General features: G+C 37.7%; 1 protein-coding gene across 6 annotated transcripts in view; it reads right to left on the bottom strand.

The window, feature by feature from the left end:
- The window catches only part of LOC129178085 (protein diaphanous homolog 3-like), a 163374-nt gene that overhangs the window by 109591 nt on the left and 29922 nt on the right, over positions 1-23861 (bottom strand). For all 6 annotated transcript variants that reach the window (XM_054769847.1, XM_054769851.1, XM_054769849.1 and 3 more), the window contains one exon: positions 22927-23041. In XM_054769847.1, coding sequence (XP_054625822.1) covers positions 22927-23041 — 115 coding nt within the window. The remainder of the gene's footprint in view (positions 1-22926; positions 23042-23861) is intronic.

The following is a 23861-nucleotide window of genomic DNA, read 5'->3' as shown; positions in this document are numbered from 1 at the left end:
GACGGGTTGGAGGCCTCGGGGAAGACCGAGGACAAGTTGGAGAGACTATGTCTCTCAACTGGCCTGGGAACACCTCGGGATCTGCCGGGAGGAGCTGCATGAAGTGGCCGGGGAGAAGGAAGTCTGGGCTTCCCTGCGTAGGCTGTGCCCCTGTGATGGGACCTCAGATAAGCCGTAGAAGAATTGTATTAGAATTCAATATGTTGAGTCCACCAAAAAATGTGTCTTGTTGTTTAATAAGTCTACATTCAATGCTGAAATGGCACCGAAATGTAGGAATGACCCACATTGAAATTTTGAGTTTTAAAATGATGTGGGTTATCTCTAGGTATTCCACAGACACATCGCTTTCTGACGAACATGTAGATGACAGGTACGTTGTCCAGGGTGCACCTTAAAGTAAAGGTACTTAATTTGTCACATTTACTGATTTAATATGGAAATGCTGTTCTAAGTTGTATATATTTTTAATTACAAATTATGTCTTTAAACTGTTCATTTTTATAAACAACTTTTTCAACTACTACCATTGCTCTTTAATTACATGGAAAAAATACTTGATTAATTTATCCATAGAATAATTGATATTAAAAAAAATATATAGGAAAATATTGTATTTTACATATCAGACACACAAAATACTGTATACTGGGCATGGGCCGGTTACCGGTTTCAAAGTATACCATGGCATAAAAAAAGTCATGGTTTCAAAAACACAAGAATTGTTTGTCAAACTGTTCCTGCAATATGAGAGAAAGTGGAGGTCCAGCGCGGCCACTATGTGGAAATACTTTATCACGTCCTGTGTTAGTCCCCGCAGTAAGAACTGGGCTTTGATGTGTTGCCAGAAGTCGGGCATAGATACCACCGCCATTAGCTGCCTCGTTAGCACTGAGCGGCGCCGGTACGGCCGCACTGTTGTCGGTCAACATATTACTCACATCGAGGGTCATCGAATGTGGAGATGTGATTCGGAGCGAGACAGGAGCCAAGGGTAAGTGCTACAAATGGTTTATTTTCCCACTGACCAACAAGCAACAACCACTTAATGTCTCAGTTGCTAGCAATCACATGACCCAGGAAACGGAAGTTTGTGGAAAAGTGTGATGACCACATTAATAACTTAACATTACTAGTGGGTTTTTTTCTTCAATTATTTATGTTGTGACCTTCTTGAGCCACTTGATTGCATTTATTTGCTTTTTTTTTTTAACAAAGAAAACATTTGTGCTGTGACTTGAGTTACAGGATTAGACACAACAGACTGCATTGAGAACTGCATTTTATTTATTTATTTAGAAATAATTCAGTTATTTTTTTGTTATTTATTTTAAAGGCATATGTTTCACTTTCAGCGTGTTCTATTATATCGTTTAAAAATGACTATTTTTTCTCTTCAATAAAGATATTAGATAAAATCACATTTTAGAGCTGGGATTATAATTCCATGAAACCTTGACCATGCCTACTGTATACACTAGGTCCCCAAATTACGAACACAATTGGTTCCAGACGACCGTTCGCAAGTCGATTTGTTCTTAAGTTGGACAAAAGGTAATATTACCAAATATATAGGTACTACATGTACGTGTATACATGTAGTATATGTCGGATGTTCGTAAATTGGGGACCTAGTGTACTTATTAATAATAATAATAATAATAATAATATTTCATTCAGTGGCATATAATACATGCACTTCTACAAGCTTATCCGGTTAAATAGTGCTTAATGTGCACTTACACGTTATGCTGTATATTAGCATATTAAAACCCCCCATGATGTTCAGAGGTCACTGATAAATCAAAGTTGTTCAACGGGAGGGTACCGACCGAGTATCAGTGGTCAGCACCACATTGTTTTCAAAACTAAGAAGGATATGATTATGTTCTAGTTCTAATGTATGATAGTTCACCACAAGAAGTGTGTAGACTACTAGGACAGAGGACATGGATCAATTTATAACGAATGTCTGCTACACTTTAAAGGCACATGACAAAGCTTTGACAACTGGCAAAACTGCATATACACACGCAACACCAACAATCTCTTCCCAGAAGACTGTATCGGTGAATTGCAATGGCAAAGCACTAAAGGGAATGGTGGATAAAATAAACTGCTGTGAAAAAGCATGACTGATGCTGTGCATGACAGGCAGGCCTCTGAGACAGGCAAGTAACAACTCAAATCTCCCCACCACCCTTCACAAAACAGAACCCACACATGAACACACACACACCCACACCCACACACAGAGCATGTGCGCGAGCACACACAAACACACAACTCTCCCATTTAGCCCACAATAAATACTCACACAATCACTTCTTATATAACCTTATCAAAGTGGATTCTAACGAGACAAAAGGGTTTTAAAGAATAACACTCATTTATGGCCATGTTGAATTATAACAAGATGAAGTACTGTACTTAGCATTAGTATCAGGCCATTATGAAGTTGGAACCACGTTTGAATCATTTTTGAATCAAGAGAATAACTGCAAAACAGTTCTCACAATTCAGTGGTGTGAGAAAACTTCAAATGTCTTTGTGTGGGTGAACATAAAATCCATGTCTGCCGTGTACATATGTAAAATTCTGACCACAACTGCAAACGTTTACAAAATGAGAACGAGAGCTACTTGTTTTTTTAACGTTTATTTTCATAGCTTATTTCAACCAAAACAAACTTAATACGTTTGTTTTTTCAGAACATTAACAAAATGTTGGTATCCACAACTGACTATGTGTACAAATAAAATCAAACAAAAAAAAGTGTTCATCTGCATCTTGTATTTCAGTATGTACACTAGGTCCCCAATTTACGACCATCCGACTTGCGAACATTCGGCGATACGACCGCAAGCTGACTGGTCTATATTTTCATGTATTTTGCCTTTTGGAACTCCATATTTATACTGCTACATGCCTGACCAGTAAAGGGCACTGTGACACTGCTAATGGGACCATGAGGTAGAGGAAGACGCTGGGGAGAGAGTGTAAAGGAGAAATGGAAAGCTAAATTGTAATTGTACGATGCAACCCGGACAGAGCGTGTGATTTAGGTTTATGAAGAGTTAATAGGCCGTCTCAATTCTACACCACCCACAGAACACTACCTCTTTTAGAAGAGTCTAACGACGACGACGATTTGTCCTTTTTTCAATAACTCCTCCTCCTCCACCACTACCACCAACGACGTACGCTCGACCACTCCTCTTCAAAGGTAAATAACATTTATCCTTACGTATTATTATATCACTTTTATTATTGTTTTTTTCCCAATAATTAACCTCGTTTAATATTACTACTACATCCAAACTCATATTTACATACATACGCATACACTGTATATGTATACATGTACATGTAGTACCGATATCATTATTAAATTACCTTTGTTGGACTTATGAACAAATTGACCCGCGAACGGTCGTCTGGAACCAATTGTGTTCGTAAGTTGGGGACCTAGTGTATTTATTTCTAGTGCAGGTTTCCCTCAACTTTGAGCAGTGGTAGAGCTACTTTGACAAAAAGAGCTATTTGTACTTTATTTACAAAGCAGATCTCCACTAAAACTCTGATGTCATTGTCTTAATGCTATTTAGTGATAATTTGCCATTCAATAGAGGCATAATGACTAGAGTGGAAGCAAATATTCTTTGAGCCTTTGGCGAACTACTGGTAGCTCCCAAGCTACTGGTTAAAGACCCATGGCTTAGCCTGTTGCTAATCAACAACTTGGACGTCTCATGCTAATGCTAATTGTGTTGTGGTTCTTTATTGTGTGTGTAGACAGTGTAACAAGGCACATTCAATGATATAAACGTGTGGATAGTGTTGAACTTACCAGAGATGTCTTAAACTGCAAATACTGCTGGTGTGTTTTGTACTGTTTTAAAAGCAATGTTTCCCCTCAGCTGTTGTTATTTGGAGCGGTGTTCTTGTTTTGTTACGACTCGTGTGCAAGTTTGTCGTGCTGGGCGTGTGTGGTATTTTCGTGAGACGCCTCTTATATACTGCATAGTCCTTATCCAGCTTTGTCTCATCCACTCATACTATAAAGCCAAAGTGAGTCCCATTTTTGATTTTGCTATGCTGCCGCATATTTCCGTTTAATTTCACCGCTCGCATCCTCCGTACACTGTTTGAGTTTTCTTCTGTGACTTCCGCGGCAGGCGTTCCAACCCAACTTTCTGCCACCATTGTGAGGAGCACCTCCTGCAGGACATGTAAAATGGTGACTCAACTTGCTCAGGAGGAATGGTGAAAAATAATATTTTAAAATAATTTTAAAAAATTGATACATGGCAGGAGTGTATCAATAATACATTGTAAGGAAAAACATTGCGATATATCAATATTCCGTCACACCCCTAGTGCATACGCACCATTTATTACTGTAGGTGCGTTGTGGCAGGACTCATTTTTGTGTTGCAATAGTTTTCATGTTTACACATAGAGCTTGCATAGTCAGACGCACTACACACGGCTGGTTCGGCTGGCTCCTCCCCCTCCAAACCCTCCTGCGAGCTTGACATTGATTTGGGATCTGATTTCAACATTTCCAATAAAGGTGACAGTTGGAATCATTACTGTAGATTAGATTCAGCTCCAGAACCCTCCCTAGCTCTCTTCAATTGCCATTGTTCCCTCACCGGTCAATCCAGGTTTAAGCTCTAAACATGCCTCACAGACTTAATAAACGTATTTCGAATTATAAAATGTATAGGTACACACCACTGATGAATGATAATGTAAGATGATAGACCATATGTAATTGGAGTCACGATCTAGCCTTTAGCCTGGTCGTCGGGCTAGCGCTAGAAATGCGCTTGTGTCCTGTGGGGCCGCCTCCATCTCCCTCTAAAGCTAGTTTGGTATGTGGCTCTGCTGCTCCGCAGGCCACGGGGTCGTCTCGACTAGCTGTCTGAGAAGGCGTATCTCCAAGCCGCATCTACATAAACACTGCTTGCCTGTTGAAATTCCAGTCACCACTTACGAGCATATATTAACTTGTGTTCAACTGGCTGCAACTTTTGAGGCGGGATTGCAACACGTTGACTGTCAATGCTACTGATGCTGTGATGCATACATAATACTGTATGTACATTTTATCCTGTATTATCATGTATTTATAAATTATTACAAACTTAGGATAAATGAGATGTGCTTTCTGCAAAATCATACGGCCTGTTTTCTGAAAAAAAAAAAAATATATATATATATATATATATATATATATATATATATATATACATACACACACACACACACACACACAGTCAAACCTGTCTTAGCAGCCACCTGTATAGAACAGCCACCTGCCTATAGCAGCCACTGAAAAATCCCCCCCAGCAAATTTACATGTTATAGACCCTGTGTATAGCAGTCACCTGTCTAACGCAGCCAGCGGCCACCCATTTTGTCTCCCTTGGTCAATATCTGACTGCATATAGCGGCCAAATTACCAACTCAAGTAGAAGCTTCATGCACGAAAAAGTTTCGTTTTTCAATCAATGAAGCCTTCGTGTGTAGACTTTAATTACTGAGTCCTAGCTCAGTCACAATCATTCACAAGATCCACACAAACTGTCAGTTGTTCCACATAAAAAAGCCGTCTTCTTTTGAACTTGCTATTTCCTGGTCAAACATGTAACTTTAAGAGCATTTGCACCAAAACATTACCGCAAAATAGACTGGGAACAGGACGTGCTCCCAGCGACGCTACAATAATTTAAAAAAACATACGCTAGCGTGCATGCGGCAGCAAAACTGAGTTCGGTTGTACTTAATTGAAGTATTTTAGAATGTGTTCACTTTATTTTTCATCATCCTCATCCACAAATCCATCAAAGTCCTCATCTTCTGTATTCGACACAAAAAAGCCGTCTTCTTTTCCGTTCGCTACTAGTCTGTTAACTTTAACTAATTTTTCACATTTGGATCTTAATGAGGTTTTAAGTAGAGCTACAATATGCAAAAACAAGAAGGGGGAGTGAGACAAAAAGCGCTTTGAAAAAGTAATTTATTGAAAACAACAATTAAACTAAAATAGGCTGTTTATCAGCAGATCAAAAGTTTACGACCATCGCTCAAAAAATAACAAAAAAAACTCTCCAAACCAGAACAAAAAATGTTCCCAGTAGGACTCAGTAATGACGAGCTCCACCGTTCTTGTTAATCACTTCAAAAATTGCTTTGGGCATGCTTGATGCGAGTGTTTCCAGGAGGCTAGTGGGAACATTGCTCCAAGTGGTGAAGATGGCTTCACGAAGGGCATCAACTGTCTGGAACTGATGGCCATTTTTATAAACTTCCCTTGCCATCCATCCTCAAATGTTCTCGATGGGATTTAAATCAGGGGAACATGCGGGATGGTCCAAAAGAGTGATGTTATTCTCCCTGAAGAAGTCCTTGGTCAAGCGAGCATTGTGAACTGCAGCGTTGTCCTGTTGAAAAACCCACACAGACGAGGGCCCTCCAGTGTTCCACTAAATGAAAAAGACCCCCCATCATGATGGACCCCCATTCACTGGGCCGGGTAGAAAACATCTCAGGTGGGATCTCCTTGTCATGCCAGTAACGTTGGAAGCCATCTGGATTGTCAAGGTTGTATTTTTTGTCATCAGAGAATAAAACATTTCTCCACCTTTCAATGTCCCATGTTTGATGCTCTCTGGCAAAGTCAAAACGGGCAGTTTTGGGGCATTGAAGGAGACGAGGTTTTTGAATTTTTTTTTGTTTTTTAAACCCTTTTCACGCAGATGCCGTCTGATGGTTATTGCGCTGCAGTCGGCACCAGTAAGGACCTTAATGTGGGTGGAAGACCGCCCTGTGTCTTGATGGACAGCCAATTGGATCCTCCGGCTCAGCGCAGGTGTGGTTTTTTTTGGGTCTATCACTTGACTTTTTTGTTCCGTAACGGTCAGGATCTTTAAAAAAAAAAAGTAGAATGACTGATTTACTGCACCCAACCTCAGCAGCAATGGCACGCTGTGAGAGGCCTTGCTTACGCAGCTCCTCAATCTGATCACGTTCAAAAAGAGAAAGCTTCTTAGCTTTAGCCATCAGGAGGGCATGACAGTGTGAATGCCTGACAGAAAATGAACATTTTGAGCAGATTTTGCTTTTAACCTGTGGTCTTAAACTTTTGATGAACTGATAAACAGCCTATTTCAGTTTAATTGTTGTTTTCAATAAATTACTTTTTCAAAGTGCTTTTTGTCTCACTCCCCCTTCTTGTTTTTGCATATTATAGCTCTACTTTAAACCCTCATTAAGATCCAAATGTGCAAAATGCAAATTCTAGCAATTTTTCAACTGGTCTTAAGATTTTGATCAGGAGTGTATGTGTGTGTGTATATATACATATATATTATTTTTATTTTTCAAAAATCTGCAAATTGGCAATAACATTTATTTTTTGTTAATATTTTTGGGTGCCTGGAACTGATTAATTGGATTTTCATTATGCCTCAGTTTTCAAATGTTTCTGACCTTCTGGAAAGGACTAATGACGACAACCGAGACGCCACTGTGTATTGCAGCGACAATGTCTGCAAAAGATCCTTCCTTATAGGGATTATGACTGTGTGCCTGTTGAATTTTCTCTGTGTACCTAATAAATTGAGGTTGTATCATTTGTAAGCACGCACACACACACACACACACACACACACACACACACCCCCCCACACACACACACACACGCGCACACACACAAACACACGCCATCGCCCAAAGCAAAATCCACCAGACATCTGATGCACAGGAGGGGAGCTTTCTGCAACAAGTGAACAAATCCACTATTCCGACACATCTGTCAAACAGTCAAACCAGTTGCTCTGTTTGACTGTTCGACTCACTATTAATCAAAGTCTTGCCCTTCCGTCACTCTGACAGTAAGCATAGGCCTATACTCACCAGTCTTTTTTATGGTATCAATGCACACTCCACCACCTTGACTAATACTGACAGAAGACCAAATGAGTGAGTAGTAGACAGAAGGGGGTGATCAGAGTAATGAAGTGAGGAACTATGCTGCTAGAGAGCTAATCAAAGAGAACTATGCAAGGCCACCTCTTCAAGTGATTCACACCAGATGACCCAGGGCCATAATTACTGTGAGACGTTCATTCGGATAGCAGCAAATTAACAGACTCATTAAGCTTCTCTCGCCTTTCTTTTCACTCCTGCACTCTACCCGGATCGCTTCTAAATCTAAACTACTCGAATCGCCTTTGCGTCAACATTAGCATCACTCTAAAACATCATACCAACCAACTGCATACATACAAATTGCCAAAAGGCTTTTCAAAGATGTCAAGATTTTTTAATTTTTTTATTTTACTAGCAGTTCTATTATTTGCTTATTCTCTGTGGAATACTGCCCTCTAAAGGTGATTAGTATACTTTACAATGTGTGCAACAACAAGTATATTGCCAAAAGTGTATGCTATGAGGCATTATTATTATCCCTATTAGACGTGAAATATGACAGGACCAATCAGATCTGAACAGGCCACTCCAACATTCATTTCTCAGGCCTTTCAGTGGATTTACGGTAAGTCCATACCATCAACTTCGAAAGCATTTGGCAATTTTACACAGTTGATCTAGTCTGCTCCTATCTGCATCTTTACTTTCACCACCCAACATACACAAATCACATGTCTGGATGAAAAATCACAACAGGCAAATGTTGCGAAAGCAAATATCTTTTTAACGAGCAAGCCCATTACTTGGGTGATATGATGACACAAAACACAAATTGAGGAAAAATGCAGATGCTGATGCCTGAGAAACTGGCTGGAAAAAAAAAAAAACTGAGAAAAACAACAATGGAGAATAGCGATGTTGAAAAAATGAGAAAATCTACCATACATGGGGGGGTGGGGGTTTGTGTCTCTTCCATTTTTCCACCATTTTAAGAGCTTTACAAAAATAAATGCATTGAAACATCAAAAGGCAAAAATATGTCATTCTTTTAAGTCGTAATATTACGAGAAACAAACAGAATAAAGTTGCAATTTCTGGAAAATTAGGTTGGTTAAAAGTTTTAATATTAACATATAATAAAGTCCAAATGTTATGAGATTAAAGACATGATCTTACAAGAAAAAATGTAAGGTAAGTTGAAATATTTGCAAATATACTGTATGTATGTGTATGTGTATATATATATATATATATATATATATATATATATATATATATATATATTTTTTTTTTTTTTAATTAAAAATGAGCAAAAAAGTGTAAAAAGGGGAAAAAGTTCACACTAATATGTCATTGGTAACACAAAGCTGAGATAGAGGCTGTTTTTTTTTTCTTTAAATAAAATAATGTCTTTGCATTTCTACATGGTTTAACATTTAATAAATGTAAAAGTGTTTTCAGTAGGTGGCCCTCGGTAGAAAAAGTTTGGAAAGCTTTGCCCTGTATTACAGCTTCATGGCCAAAAAGTGTTGACCAAATAATATTGTAGTATATTTTCCCAGAGGAAAAAAAAAGAAAGAGAATACATGAATAATTGAGATGTTACTTTTATGTAAATGTACCCATTTTAATACGGACATCCTTTACTTTCTCTCTCTCTCTCTCTCTCTCTCTCCATGTCATGGTGGTTGGAGTGTGTAGTTTAAACGAGTTACCTTTTTATTTGCTATGAGTAAATGTACCCCAAGCAACGTTAATGAGTTCCTGTCCATCAAGTGGTTAGGGGTCATGTCTAGTATGTAAAGTGATAGTTGTAGTGCGGTATGAATACCAAAAATGTGTCAATTCTCATTGTCCACACACCTCAAGTCTGTAATCAGGTCTGTAATGAAGTCCTAAAATACTGTATTTCGTATGTGGGTGTCACACTTGCCATTTATAAAAATAAAAAGGTAGTATGTATATTCCACAAAGAAAGAGTAACTTTCTATTAAATGTGTATTCAATGATATGACTTTGCCCTTCAACAACAAAAAGGGCATTAAATGATTATGTATCTGATGAGCTCTCTCATAATGACAGAAAATGTCTGCAGCCACCTCTAGTTATTATAGAGAAAATGGGAGTTCTTCAAAATATCATAGAAAAAGCATAAATAGTGTTGTGAAAGGGGTAGGAAGAGCAAGGCAGAGACAGACGATACAAGAATTACTTTAAACGAGAGAATAAATTATTTTTTTTTTAAGACTCGGTGCCTTAATATCTGAAAACTGTATTTTAAACATCATACAGTATAAAAGACCACCTACTATGTTGTGTGTTAAATCCTTTCATCCCCAACTCCCCTTTTTCCAGTTCTCTTCATCTTTTCTCCATGATGGTGTCTACCAACCCATTAGCTCCTGTCACATTTAAATACAAATAAATACCACAGAAAAACTTTTTCCCTTTAAAACATACACCCACATTGAAATAAAGTGACATATTTTTTTGCTCGACTTAAATGCTTGAATAAGATGGATTACAATAAGGGTTGTCAAAGTTGGAAATTTCCTCACTATCTTTTTTTTGACGCAAATGTGATTAATTTGCGCATGTCCTGTTTGACCCTCAACTCACACTGTAGTCTGAGGAAACGCAGCGGTGGATGTGGCGCCACAAGCGGGAACAAATATTGAGCAGAAATGGAAAGAGAAAAAGGTACTTTGAATGGTAAGTTGAGCTTCAAAACCCTGGCAGATGGCTCTCACAACAAGACCAAAGTTATTTGTATATACTGTTGCTGTAGGTTGAGTTGTCACGGAGTAAGTCGACTGCCAAAGAGAAGCAAGAAGCTACTGAAGCACTGCCAGTATTTTTTTTAATTGTCATTTATACAGTGGTACCTTGGCATACGAGTTTCCCAACTAATGTTTTTTTTTTTTTTTTTTTTTTAGATGTGAGCCATCTCTCCGCTGATTTTTTTCTTTGAACTATGGGCCAAAATTTAGGTTAAGAGCTGCTAGTTACCGGCAGCCATAGCCGATGACAGCTATTTGGGGCTTGTGTCACCATGACTGAAGACGAGAATGGATGTAAATAGCATTAACAGCGCTACCGTTAGCAGTGCGCTAGCTAGTCAACGGGAAAGATTTTCAACCAAGAGCCGTCAAACAAAGTGGGGCAAGTCAAGTATAAACAAATACTTTTTTTGGGGGGGGTCGGAAAAAAAGTGTAGTTTGGAGTCAAAGAGGGTCCGCGCCTTCAATGTTGAGACTGGAGACTTCAAACAGAAGTGTGAAAAATGTAGAACTATTTCAGGAATCCGACCGTTTTAGTGTGTGTAAACATACTGAGTGATAACATGAGTCACATTTTTATTCGCTGAAGAAAAACAAAATAGCAAAGCCTGCTTTTTTACAAAAGTGGTGGGCGTATACACAGGAGCGGGTCAGAGGTAATATCTTGTCCATGAGGAAGGAGGCTTTTGGTTCAGGATGTAATGAAAACCCGGAAAACTTCAAAAACAATTTTGAGTGCCTCTTTCCTCAAAAGTGGAGCAAAAAAGTGAGGGACATTTTTCTCACATTAGGTCGTCATATTCAATTCTAGGGACACTGATTGTTCCAACTTCATTAAAAAGTGAATTCTTCATAATAAGGGGCCTTTAAGATAAAGCAATCACGGTGACGTTCAGATTTAATTTAATAGGTCTCACAAAAATATGGCCATTTAGTTTCCATTTCGGCTTTGCAGCCTTTGAACAAAGGTTCAAAGTTGAATTTTAGACTGCATGGGTTACGGCTGCAATGGTAGCCTGTGTTATTATGATGATGATGATGATGATTATTATTATTACTATTAGGTTATTATTATTGTACCTGCTGTGAGATAATCCAAACCTGTAATAAAAGCCTGTTGTTCCAGCGATGAAATCTGGTGCTTGTCTCACCAAACATGAAAGTAACAGTGACACCTAGTGACCAGTGTAGAATACTACATTAACAATTTGAATGCTTCATATTATCACCTTGTATTTTAGTTCATTTAGACATTTTTAATGATTGAAAATGCTTAACTGAGGCAAAGAATACATAAATTATTAATTACTACAGTAAAAGACTGTATTTCAAATCGTATTCGCTCGTCACTAATGATCAAATGATAGTCACTATTCTAATAACGGATAAATTACCAAAGTTAGATTGCATCGTCTGTGCCTGTGTGCAAACACATTATGTAATCAATGTCAGGTTAAAACAAACAAAAACAAAAAAAGACTATTAAACTATGAAAAGATTATTAAAAACAACTAACCTTTAGTTTCTTTTCCAGAGAAAGCATCGAGACAGATCATGCAGCCAGGCAATAGTTTCAAGATTAGAATAGAGAAACACAGACACAGCAGAAGTGCGTTGGAGATGTTAGAGGTTAGTTATCTTAAACATATGTATAGCACAAGACAAACTGCAAAAGGTATTGCAAGGAGTGGTTGTCCAAATGTGACGGAGGCCTGCCCTGGGAAGCGCCAGGAGACTTACAGGAAAGAGAAAGCAGCTTGAGAAACAAAATGAAAAAAACATAATCTTAAAAGCTGCTCGGCCAACTTCGGTTAGGTTCGAAGAGAGGAAACAGAGTGGGTTAAGCAGAAAAGGCTCCATTTTATGTTTTTCGAGGGGAAGCTCACTGTGCCAAACTTTGAAAAACCCTGCAATAGCAATGTAACATGTGTCCCGATCTGACACGCGTATTATAATATCTTAATTAGATCCAATTTGATACAATACAACATTTGTCCATGACATAACATGTTAAAATTAATTCATCATTGACTCCTTCAACCTGTCAGAGTGCAAAGGCAAAGGTCGGGACCCCTGTGACTTATCTACAAGTGTAGGAGTATATACAGTAGTTGTGTATGTTGCTATTCCACAAACTGTACAATATAAATACAATCCAAACTCAATAGCTCAAACTGAGATATACAGTAATATCATCTCATTGCAACATACACAAACATTTTAAATGGATTTGGAAATTATACCATGCCTTTTAGGTATATCAATTTGTATGTATAAGGTTAATGTTACTGTTAAATACATGGTACTGCAAAGAGGACTGTTTGATAGAACATTTCATAGAAGATAAGAGACAATGGCTGTTGCTGAAGAGAGCTGAGTAAAACAGACAATTAGGACAGTCAGTATTCACATACCCACACCCACAGACACAGCAGATCATTATATAGAGACAAATAAAGTACCTGAAAAAGTATTGCTCAATTGTGAATGAATATTAAGATCTAAAAACAACATCTAGCAAACAAAATAGTTTAGAATGGTTATGTCGCACAACTCCTCTCCCTTTTTTAAAAAAAGCATTTCTTTTCACTTTCACTTTGTATTTGTGTTGTGTACAAAGGGCATTAAAAAGAAAACTGCACTTTTGCGGGGGCAATTTTTCCCATCATCCACAATCCTTATGTGAAACATGACCACATGTCTTTCCCTTTCCTGTGTATTCTAAAGAGAGAAAACAAGTTAGCATGTGGGAGCTAATAAAACACGCAACGGGACTCAACTATTTCGACTATAAAGCCCTTAAAAAAAACTCAAAAAACTCATAGAACGCCAACAATGGTCCACTTACAACTACTGACGTACCAAAGGTAAAGGCAAGTGGATAAATCCGAAGTTGTGTGTCGACATTGTTCCACAGATATCGGGTATCGGGCACACTTCTAACATGTTAGCGCACTTAAAGTGGCATCATCCGGTAGGGAATGTTACATCTACAACAAAGAAAACAAGCTTAGTGCGAACACCGATAACGTCAGCATATAAACAACCTCGAGCAAGCAACTCTGACCAGGCCAAAGCAGTAACACATGGTATTGGAGTATTTATAGCCACAAGAGTACGTCCATATTCAGTTGTTGAAAGCGCTGGCTTTAAGTACAGTCATGGAAAAAATGAGTAGACCACCCTTGTTTCTTCAGTTTCTTGTTCATTTTAATGCCTGATACAACTAAAGGTTTGGACAAATATAACAATGACAACAAAAATAGCTCATAAAAGTAAAATTTTTTGGCAGTACAATGCTACAGCTATTCATTTAAGAATTTAAGCAATTTTGGTTATCAAGAAAACCATGGAAGTTGGTAGATATCAGCTCTTAAATTCAACTCTTTGTTATCATCATTATATTTGTCCAAACAATTTTACTTTTAGTTGTACCAGGCATTAAAATGGATCAATAAACTGAAGAAACAAGGGTGGTCTAATCATATTTTTTCCCATGACTGTATATGATTAAAGTTTGTGAACCTCGCTACGAAATACCATCAAATCCTCACTTTAGCCAGAAAGTTATATCAGCACTTTATGAAAAATCGTCAACGAGCTATCACATGTCCGCTAATTCACTTACGACAGGTTGGACTTCACAACAGAGAGCTATTTAACTGTAACTGTCCATTACATTTTCCCACAATGTTTAAACAATTGTTGAAATACAACACTTTATTTTATTATTATTTTTCTATTTCTACCTAGAGTCTAATTTATTTGAAACATCACCCAAATGGGTCGCATTTATTTATTTAAAAAAAAGTTATGTTCTCATTTTTTTTTAAATAAAAGAATTTTCAGTCATTTTTTCTTCCTTTTTTGTGCCAAAAATTAACCAATCCGAGCACTTCAAGAAAGTGAACCCAAACCGAAATTACATTTTACTGTACCGTTGCACCCTTAGTGATTAATTATGATTAAATAAAAATTATTAATCTGATGAAGTTTTAATCATTTGACAGTTGTAGTTTAAAATAATCAATATACGGCAAATACTAAAAAAAAAAAAAAGTATTACATGTTATCATGAATGTACCTGTTAATGCATGATCACAGCATGTATATAAAACAATAAAACATTGTTAGAGGTGTTTAGAGGGCTTTATAGTCTAAATAGGTGTGTCCCTTTAAGTGCATTGTTAGCTCCCTCATGCTAACTCATTTTCTCTCTTTAGAATGCACAGAAAAGGGAAAGAAATATGTGTTCATGTTTCACAAAAGTATTATGGATGATGGGCAAAATATCAAAAAAAGTGCAGCTTGCCTCTAAAACATCAAATTATGTTTTTTTTCTATATCTTTTCATTAAAAAAAAACTGATATGCTATCATAGTACTTGGGAATATTGCTTACAATTTTGAAATTCTAGCCTCTTGCTCAAAAGTAAAACACAAAAAGCACAAAAAGTCCTAAGCAAAAGAGACTGAAATTATATTACTGTTGTAAATATATGGCTTACTTCAAGTTTTTCTCCTGACGGCAGTCATACAATTATTCACTATGTGCATCCACACATTTCAAACTTGTGTGTGAATCGTGATCTTCATTTTTATCCATGTATATTTGACAGACTTGCCAAAAATATATAAACGATAACATATAGACGACCATCCTGGTTACGCTACAGTATGCGTACGGAATCAAATAGATTGTCTAAGTCAACAACAGTCAATGTCACAAAGGAACACGGACGTGAATGAAAATTTGATGAGAAAAACTGTTTCATATGGTGTCCTTTTAAATGTTTAATGCTGATCCAGATGTTCTTCTTAAATGAGATGGCTACATGGCCATGATAATAAGACAACAAACTAACTTGCACATGCACATACAGTACACCCACTGAGACACACTAGTAGCAACTGTCTGCAACAGCTGGATGAATCAGTTACGCTGTACTTACAACCACCAGTGGGACGGCAAGAAAACAAGAAGAAAACAACTAAGATGGTCACAGACCATCTGGAGAATCTTAACTACTTCATATGTAAAATTTGTTAGCAGCATATAAAATTAAGCAGCAATTATTTGATGTGCTTTCAGCATTCCTTCCTTGTCATAACATGAGAAGGGACAAAGGTGCAATATAATTGGGATTGTGCAGCGTGCATGCAAGCAATACTGCCGTTACCATAAGTACAGAGAAGTACAGTCTTCTACTGGTGGTAAGTGGTATTTGTTTCACTTGCTCCAGAAAACATTAGCTTTACAGCAAACCTATTCAATTAGCAGCCCTTGGGCCACATGCAGCCCAGGAGCGATCCCAAAATGGCCCAGCTTGCGGGTTATCTAGAGAAGCAAAAAATAATAAATAAATAAATCGGCAAACTCGGGAGGCGAAAAAAAGGAAACAACATTGTTGTGACAATTCCTACTGTAATACAGACCATGAATGCAACACTCTAAGTAGCCTTCCAACAGCCAACCCACAAGGCATTGTTTTGCAGTGAAAGTGAGTAGTGTCATATGGGTAATAGCAGTCGCGTGGGATTAATCCAAAACCCTGGCTATCTCAACTCTAAAATGATGAAAACTGTCAGTGTAAAGCTGCACACACTGACAAATACTTTCTTTTGGGTTTTTTTGCCAAACCAATGTGATTAATTTGTAATGAGCGGATTGTGGTACCACAATGTCCAGAGACATTGAGAAACACCACACTTTCTGGTCAAACTTTCCTGAGGGATATCATGAGTGGGCAGCAAAAGTGCAAAAGAGTTTGATTGCAACAGGAGCTGTACCACAATGTTGCAGACTTGCTCAGCTCAACAGAGAGAGCAACAGCAGCTTCACTTTGTGTTTTTTGCATTTGTATGTTTAAACAACTGTCACTGTTCTTGTTCAGAACAAAAGATACCACCTCTCCCACTAATAATACAATAATGATAATAATAATGTCTACAATAATAATAAAAAAAAAAAGAGAGAACAACTCTTTACTTGTATCCCTGTGGTTGGCTTTTGCATATTGGAAGGAGTGTTGCAAGGGAGGGGCAGAGAACCTTATTGGGAGGAGAAATTCTCAATTATGAGATCAATACGCTGCTTAGTTATCACTGTCCATTTCATAGGAACAGATTGCATGTGCAAAGATACCATCTTTATCCTGGATGATGGTCCTTTGAGTGGCTTGAACCAAGCATGCAACTAATGTCTGTCGGCATTTCATCACTTTTTGAGCATTTCTGAGGTCTAATTCTACTTCACTGTTAACTTTCACAAGAGTCTGTCTCACACTTGGGTAAAAAGTCAACTAAAAAGAATAAAAGTGATGTTTGTGTAGCATCACACAGCTACATATTCTTCAACCGTGTGCACATAACTAGCTCTCTTTTTCTCTTTGTACAGTATCAATAATTTAGGGGAGCGTGTCGTAACACGAGGGCTGCTGTAAGGTGCAGTATGCCCGTGATGTCTTCTGTTGTTGTCAGTTGATTTAACTGATTTGAAAGGACGGCAAACTCAAGCGTGTTCATAGGTTCCACTCAATGAGATCAATAGGTTCAGTAGACACCTTTCGTTGCGTTTCTTGCTAGCTTCTTTATGGACTCTTTTAGGAAGTCTGTCATTACATTTTACAAAAAGACCGATTAGAAGTGCAACGATTCCTCGAAAATTCGAGCACCTCAATTACAAAAAAATAATCAAGGATTTTTTTCTGCCTAGGGCAATCGCCTATGTCACCAACGCGCATACGTCACCCCCACAAGGACGAAGACAGAAGCGAATGTTTGAAGGTGCAGGAAGATTGAAGAGGCAAGAAAGGCAACGAAAGGAGGAAAACAAAATGTAAAAAACATACAGAAAATGTGGCTAAAAAGCAAGTTCAACACCGTGACGTACATCCATTGTAACGTGGCACTTACATACCACAACAGTACGTCTTTTATGTTGCATAATCTACTCCCGAATGGAGCGGAAGATCCGCGGCAAGGTAAAATTAACGTGGCGCAAATCAGTGAGATTAAGGTTAATGCACCTTATTGACACAACGTTAGCCGTGTGGAGGACTAGCTTTCTTTTAATTAGGACTACTGTTGAATGTATGGCAGTTTATTTCGATATTTCATCTGCAAAAACAACGCTGTGAGTTAACATGGAAAATAAAAACATTTTACCTCAAAAATCAGTTGCTGCTCATTTCTAGCAAACAATACTGTGTAATGGAGCAAGGAGGTGCGTGTCTCATTCACTTAGTTGAGAATAATATGTTCCACTACAGGTGTCTTCATTTTACTATGAAGCAGGCCTGTTCAGAATTCAATTCAATTCAATTCAATTCAATGGGTGAATTTGAATTTGAATTGACTCCACCCCACAGGATGCTGAATTGAATTTGAATTACAGGGAGAGGAATTGAATTCAAAGCAATTCAGAGAAATTTATTCTCATCACATATCAGTGAGAATTAGATACTTTTAACACACATTTTTCTTCTAAATGACACTAACGGACACTAACTTTAAGCATGCTCCTTAGTGTTGGAAAGTTGAGCAATTTATGAGAAGTCAAAGTACAAACCAGCTTTGGCCTTCAATTATTTATAATTATCAATTTATTTCACTAGAGTACTCCAAATGTTTGGACAGTAATTTTAAAGACTTGGATAAAGCAATTTTCTTTCTGAATGAAGCAATCCTGTCAAGTTTTAATCAGACACCCCTACTTAATTGTGTAAAAAGTGTAAAAATAAATTAAATCTGAGGTGTCCAAACTTTTTTCAACCGAGGGCCACATACTGAAAAATCAAAGGATGCGTAGGTCCACTTTGATATTTTTATATATTTTTTTTTATTTTGAAAAAGGCTAAAAGAAATTATTATCTGTAAATTGATAAAGACAAAGCATTGTGTCGTTATTAGCTATTAGCATCAGCATTTCACATTCAACTATTTACATTAAGCCGTTTTGCTTTATTTTCCCGATTATTATTATTATTATTATTATTTTTTTTTTTTTTAATGGGCTGCAAATGGCCCACAGGCCACACTTTGAACCCTCCAGAATTAAATATTGTTAATATAAAAACCTAATAAAAAATTACAAAAGCTTCCTGTCATTTTTTTTTTTTTTTTTTTTTTAATCATACTTAATTGTCATACCGGTGCAAAAATAAGTTAACCACTGTTAAAATTCAAATGCAAAAACAATACAATGGGTAATTTTATTTTTTTAAAATACTATACTTAACTATCTACTATAATAAAGTATTGTGCATGTAATGTCCATACAACAAAAAATCCATGTTTTAAATATACACTGTAAAGCCTCATTGTTTCGTACACCTTAATTATGCATCATGGATTTCTTTGAATTTCAATTCTACTTTCTGCAATTTGAATTTGAATTGCAATTCTGCTTCCTGTTTTCAACCGCAATTAAAATTTAAATTAAAAAATTAAATTGGAATTTAGAGGTCATTCTCATATTAATTTGGAATTTTGAACAGCCCTGCTTTGATCACTGCAAAAACGAAATATCTTATAAAGAATATTTATCTTTATTTATCTTAAGAAGAAGTAAAAAATGTTTCGTTGAAGAAACGGGAAGACTGAAAAGGTGAGAGAAAAACGACAAGGTGACGACAGAGAAGGAAAACAACAGACAGAAAATGTGGAAAGTGTGGGAGCATTTCAGGCTAAACAGTAAGTTTAACACCGTGACATATATCCGATGCAACACGGTAATAGACACCCAGAATGAAGCGTAAAACCCGAGACAAGGTAAATTTAACATAGTGCAAATCAACGAGATTAAAGATAATGTACCTTACTAACGTTGTGATGAGGACCAATATGCATAATGTTAGCCGTGTGGAGGGCTAGCGTTCTCTATGACTGTCAAATGTGTGGCTATTTTACTACGATGGTAACATGACTTCATAGAGGGTTTATTTCATTGCAAAAAGACAGCGCTTTGAGTGAAGAAGATGGAAAATAAAAACATTTTAGCTCACTAATCAGTAGCTGGTCACAGGCAATACCGTGTAATGGAACAAGGAAGTGTGTGTCTCACTCACTTAGTTGATGGATAAACTTAATGTGGTCCACTACAGTACAGTAGGTGTCTTAATTTTAGTTTGAATACTGCACAAACTCAAATCTTATAAAAATATTTGTCTTATTTCTAGTCAGCCAATCTAAGTTTAGGGCTCATTCAGGTCGTTCAGGTCGCGGTGACAGCTGCTGAAGCAGGAAAGCCCAGACTTCCCTTTCCCCAGCTACTTCGTCCCGCTCTTCCTGGTAGATCCCGAGGTCTTCTACCGGTCGTACGTGCCCTGAACACCTCCCCAGGGAGGCGTCCGGGAGGCATCCTAACCAGATACCTGAGCCAGCAGATCTGGCTCCTCTCAATTCCGAGAAGCAGTGGTTCTACTCCAAGTGCTTCTCATCTTATCTCTCTGGGAGAGCCCAGCCACCCTACGGAGAAAATTCATTTCGGCCGCTTGTACCCACGATCTTGTACTTTCGGTCACAACCCAAAGCTCATGACCATAGGTGAACGTAGGAACATAGATCGACCGGTAAATTGAAAGCTTTGCCTTTTGGCTTAGCTCCCTCTTCACCACAACGTACTGATGCAGAGTCTGCATCAATGCAGATGGCACACCAATTCGCCTGTCAATCTCGCGTTCCATCCTTCACTCACTCGTGAACAAGACCCCGAGCTACTTAAACTCCTCCACTTGACGCCACCCTTTTCCGAGCGAGAACCATGGACTCAGATTTGGAGGTGCTGATTGTCATCCCAGCCGCTTCACACTAGGCTGTGGACCAATTCAGTGAGAGTTGAAGATCACAGCTCGCTGAAGCCAACAGCACTAAATCATAATGAACAGAATCGGCGACAAAGGGCAACCCTTGCGGAGTCCAACCCTCACTGGGAACGAGTCAGACTTATTGCCAGGAATGCCTACCAAGCTCTGACACCAGTAATACAGGGAGCGAACCACCTGAATTAGTTGGTCCAGTACTTCATACTCTCGGAGTACTCCCCACAGGATTCGATTCCTCAAGGAACACGGTCAAATGCCTTCTCCAAGCCCAAAAAGCACATGTGGACTGGTTAGGCAAACTCCCATGCACGCTCAAAAACCCTGCAGAGAGTGTAGAGTTGGTCCAGTTCCATGACCAGGACGAAAACCACACTGCTCCTCCTGGCTCCAGAGAGTGATCTGTGTCTGGGCGAAGGAAATCTAGGTCCAGTGTTCTTTCTCTTCATTCAGGTCTGCTGAGTTACGCTATGTCTGGTCCCTCCCCTAGGAGCTGTTATGGCCCTACCACGGGCATAAAAGCCCCCAACAACTTAGGTCCTAGGATCATCGGGACACGCAAACTCCTTCAACACGATATGGTGGTAGATCTGAGCAGAGCACAATGTGAATTTAAGAAATAAAACTGTTAATTAGCAAAAAATTAAACCAAATGACCATTGATTATTAAGTCAAATTACTTATTTTCTCTTGTGTATTTATAATTTAATTAATTTAAATAAATGAATAAATTTAAACAAGCTAAAATACGTTTTATCTGATTACTCAGTTCAACAAGGAATTTTCAGTACAATGGTCGATTACTAAAATGTTCGATAGCTGCAGCCCTACAAGGAATACACCTTTTGTTTTTTCATTACATCACATTGTGTTCATGTATTGTCATTAACTTCTGATTACTGACTGCCGGAAATTGCTGGCCTAGCCACAGTTCTTGTTTTGAAAATCTGGCCCAAATAAACATGTAATTGAATAGCCCAGTGTTTCAGTATATTTACCTGTATGCCATCTAAATATAATTCCATTATTCAAAATGTTGTCAGTTCCCAACTGTGTAGATGGGTTTGAAGGGGTTGGGGAGGGTGGCTTGAGAGAAAAGGGATACGACTGACAAGTAGATAACACCTAGATGAATAATGCAGCTGAGACCGTGATGAGGCAATAGAGAAAACACATGATGTGAATAAATCACCACTGAGGGGACTAATAACAGACACAAGAAGGGACAAGTGAGATAATCGCTTTTGCAAGAAGTCTTCCACACTTTTGCAGCCTTACTAATGCATATCTTGAAATTCAGCATTACGACCAGCAATAGTGACACAATATAAAACACATACTGTACATATAAAACTGTCGCTGCAGTTAAGATTACAAAACGTAGCTATGAATAGAGATGCTTTTTGTCATATAAATTAGAATACAACGATTTTAAAACAGGTTACATTGGTCATATTACAACAGGTCATATTGTGTCATTTCCGTTTTTCGGACTTGTGCATTCACAGTGTAGTTGATCTGTATTGATGTTCTCTATCTATACCAGGGGTGTCAAACTCAATAGCACAGGGGGCCAAAACTCAAAGGTCACGGGCGAAACGGGACAATACAACCTTCTCCTCCTCCCTCTCTGCTCATTATCGCAGTTTTTGTGAAAAAAGGTCTTCAATCAAGGTAAAATTGACATTAAATGCACAGTACGTGTATCCCTTTCATGCATCATTTGTTTTCTGCATGTAAAACTATAATTGTTCTATGTTAAAAATATAGAACATATATTACATTATACTAATTGGGTGTCCGGAAGTGATTAATTGATTAATTTGCATTATTTATTATGGGAAAAAACTGATTAGAGTACGTTTTGGTTTGAGTCTGATCTTCATGAACGGATTAATGATGCTAACAGAGTTTCCACTGTAGTACTATCTTTGTCAACATGATACACAAGTACAAATAAACCCATGTGACTTAATTAACATTGTTGAAACCTGCAAAGCAATCTTTAAAAGATGTATATCTCTCATTATCCATTCAGCTCAAGTGAATAAAAGCAGTTGGAAAAGTACATTTTACCATTATGAAATGTGCACAAAGACAATCAACACACATAAAAACGGTTCTTAGTCTAATTTTAGACAACCAAAGATATGGCCACAGTTGTGAAACAAGTGAAACATCTATAGGCAAGAAAAAAAGGTTAATAAAAATAGAAGTCTTCTGACAGACTCCTGAAAAGCAGTATTTTTAGTTTCATTGTCATATGAAGTAATGTACAACTGTATTTATTAAATGGACAAATATGTACAAATGACAAAGCATGTTACACAGACGTTAGTGGTCAGGTATAGCGCCAAATAAAAATATAGTCTCCAAATGTCTTACCTGCTCTTTGTGAACCAAAGGTGAAGGCAACTCTACTGAGCAAATCAGGCTTTGCATATTGGTCCTCATCAGCCAGCACCCAGAAACAGCCCTCTGACATTTCCTGGGGATGTATCTGGAGAGAAAACATTCTCCAATCAGCATGTTTGTTTAGACATAACTTATATAACTCCTGCATATGTTGTACTTTACAAACAAGCTAGACTATAGAGGGAAATGTCAACACATTTGCTTTGTTAAAAATATTGTTTACAGGTTAAAGCAGAAAAAACACTGAGAATAAAGTTGGACAACAGTACCGCAGCTTCCCCTAATCACTACACGGGTCTTCAGCAGCCAGAACACAGCGAAGTATACAGTGCTGTGTAGTGCAGACCATCAATAAAAACAAAGCATTATTTAATGCAAATGTTCACATTTGCATAAGTGCACAGCCTGCTTTATGCCAGAAGCTTGTTGATGGCTACAAAAAGTATCTGGTCAAGTTGAAACTTGCTAAGGGACATTTGACCAAGTATAAGAGGGGGTGTCTTTATACATTTGAACCAGTAGGTATAAATTAGAGACAATAAATAAATTCAAACTTGTGCACCCCATTCTTGTTTTTAAATAATTGAAAATGTAAGTTGTATAATGATTCCTCCCGAGAAATATATAATTGTTCCAATAAATCATTAAGGGCCCAAAATGAATCACATTTATTCCCATGACAAGTGTCTTTAAATCTCTGACTGGAAATGTATACTTGTATACGGGCATACTGTAAAAGTTATAGCAAAGGGAAAAGAAAAAGATTTCAGAACAGCTTGACTCCATGTGGGTCTTTCATACAGCTGCTGAAGAAGACAGGTACTCATGATATCCTCTTAAAAGGTTCATTAGAAATTACAAGCATATGGCTTAGTTTGTGGAACATCTGTACAAATGTACAGGTG

Source organism: Dunckerocampus dactyliophorus, chromosome 3 (genome assembly GCF_027744805.1).
Source record: "Dunckerocampus dactyliophorus isolate RoL2022-P2 chromosome 3, RoL_Ddac_1.1, whole genome shotgun sequence".
Lineage (NCBI taxonomy): Eukaryota > Metazoa > Chordata > Actinopteri > Syngnathiformes > Syngnathidae > Dunckerocampus > Dunckerocampus dactyliophorus.
The sequence above is the reverse complement of the archived record's forward strand: the minus strand, read 5'-3'. Positions and strand labels throughout refer to the sequence as shown.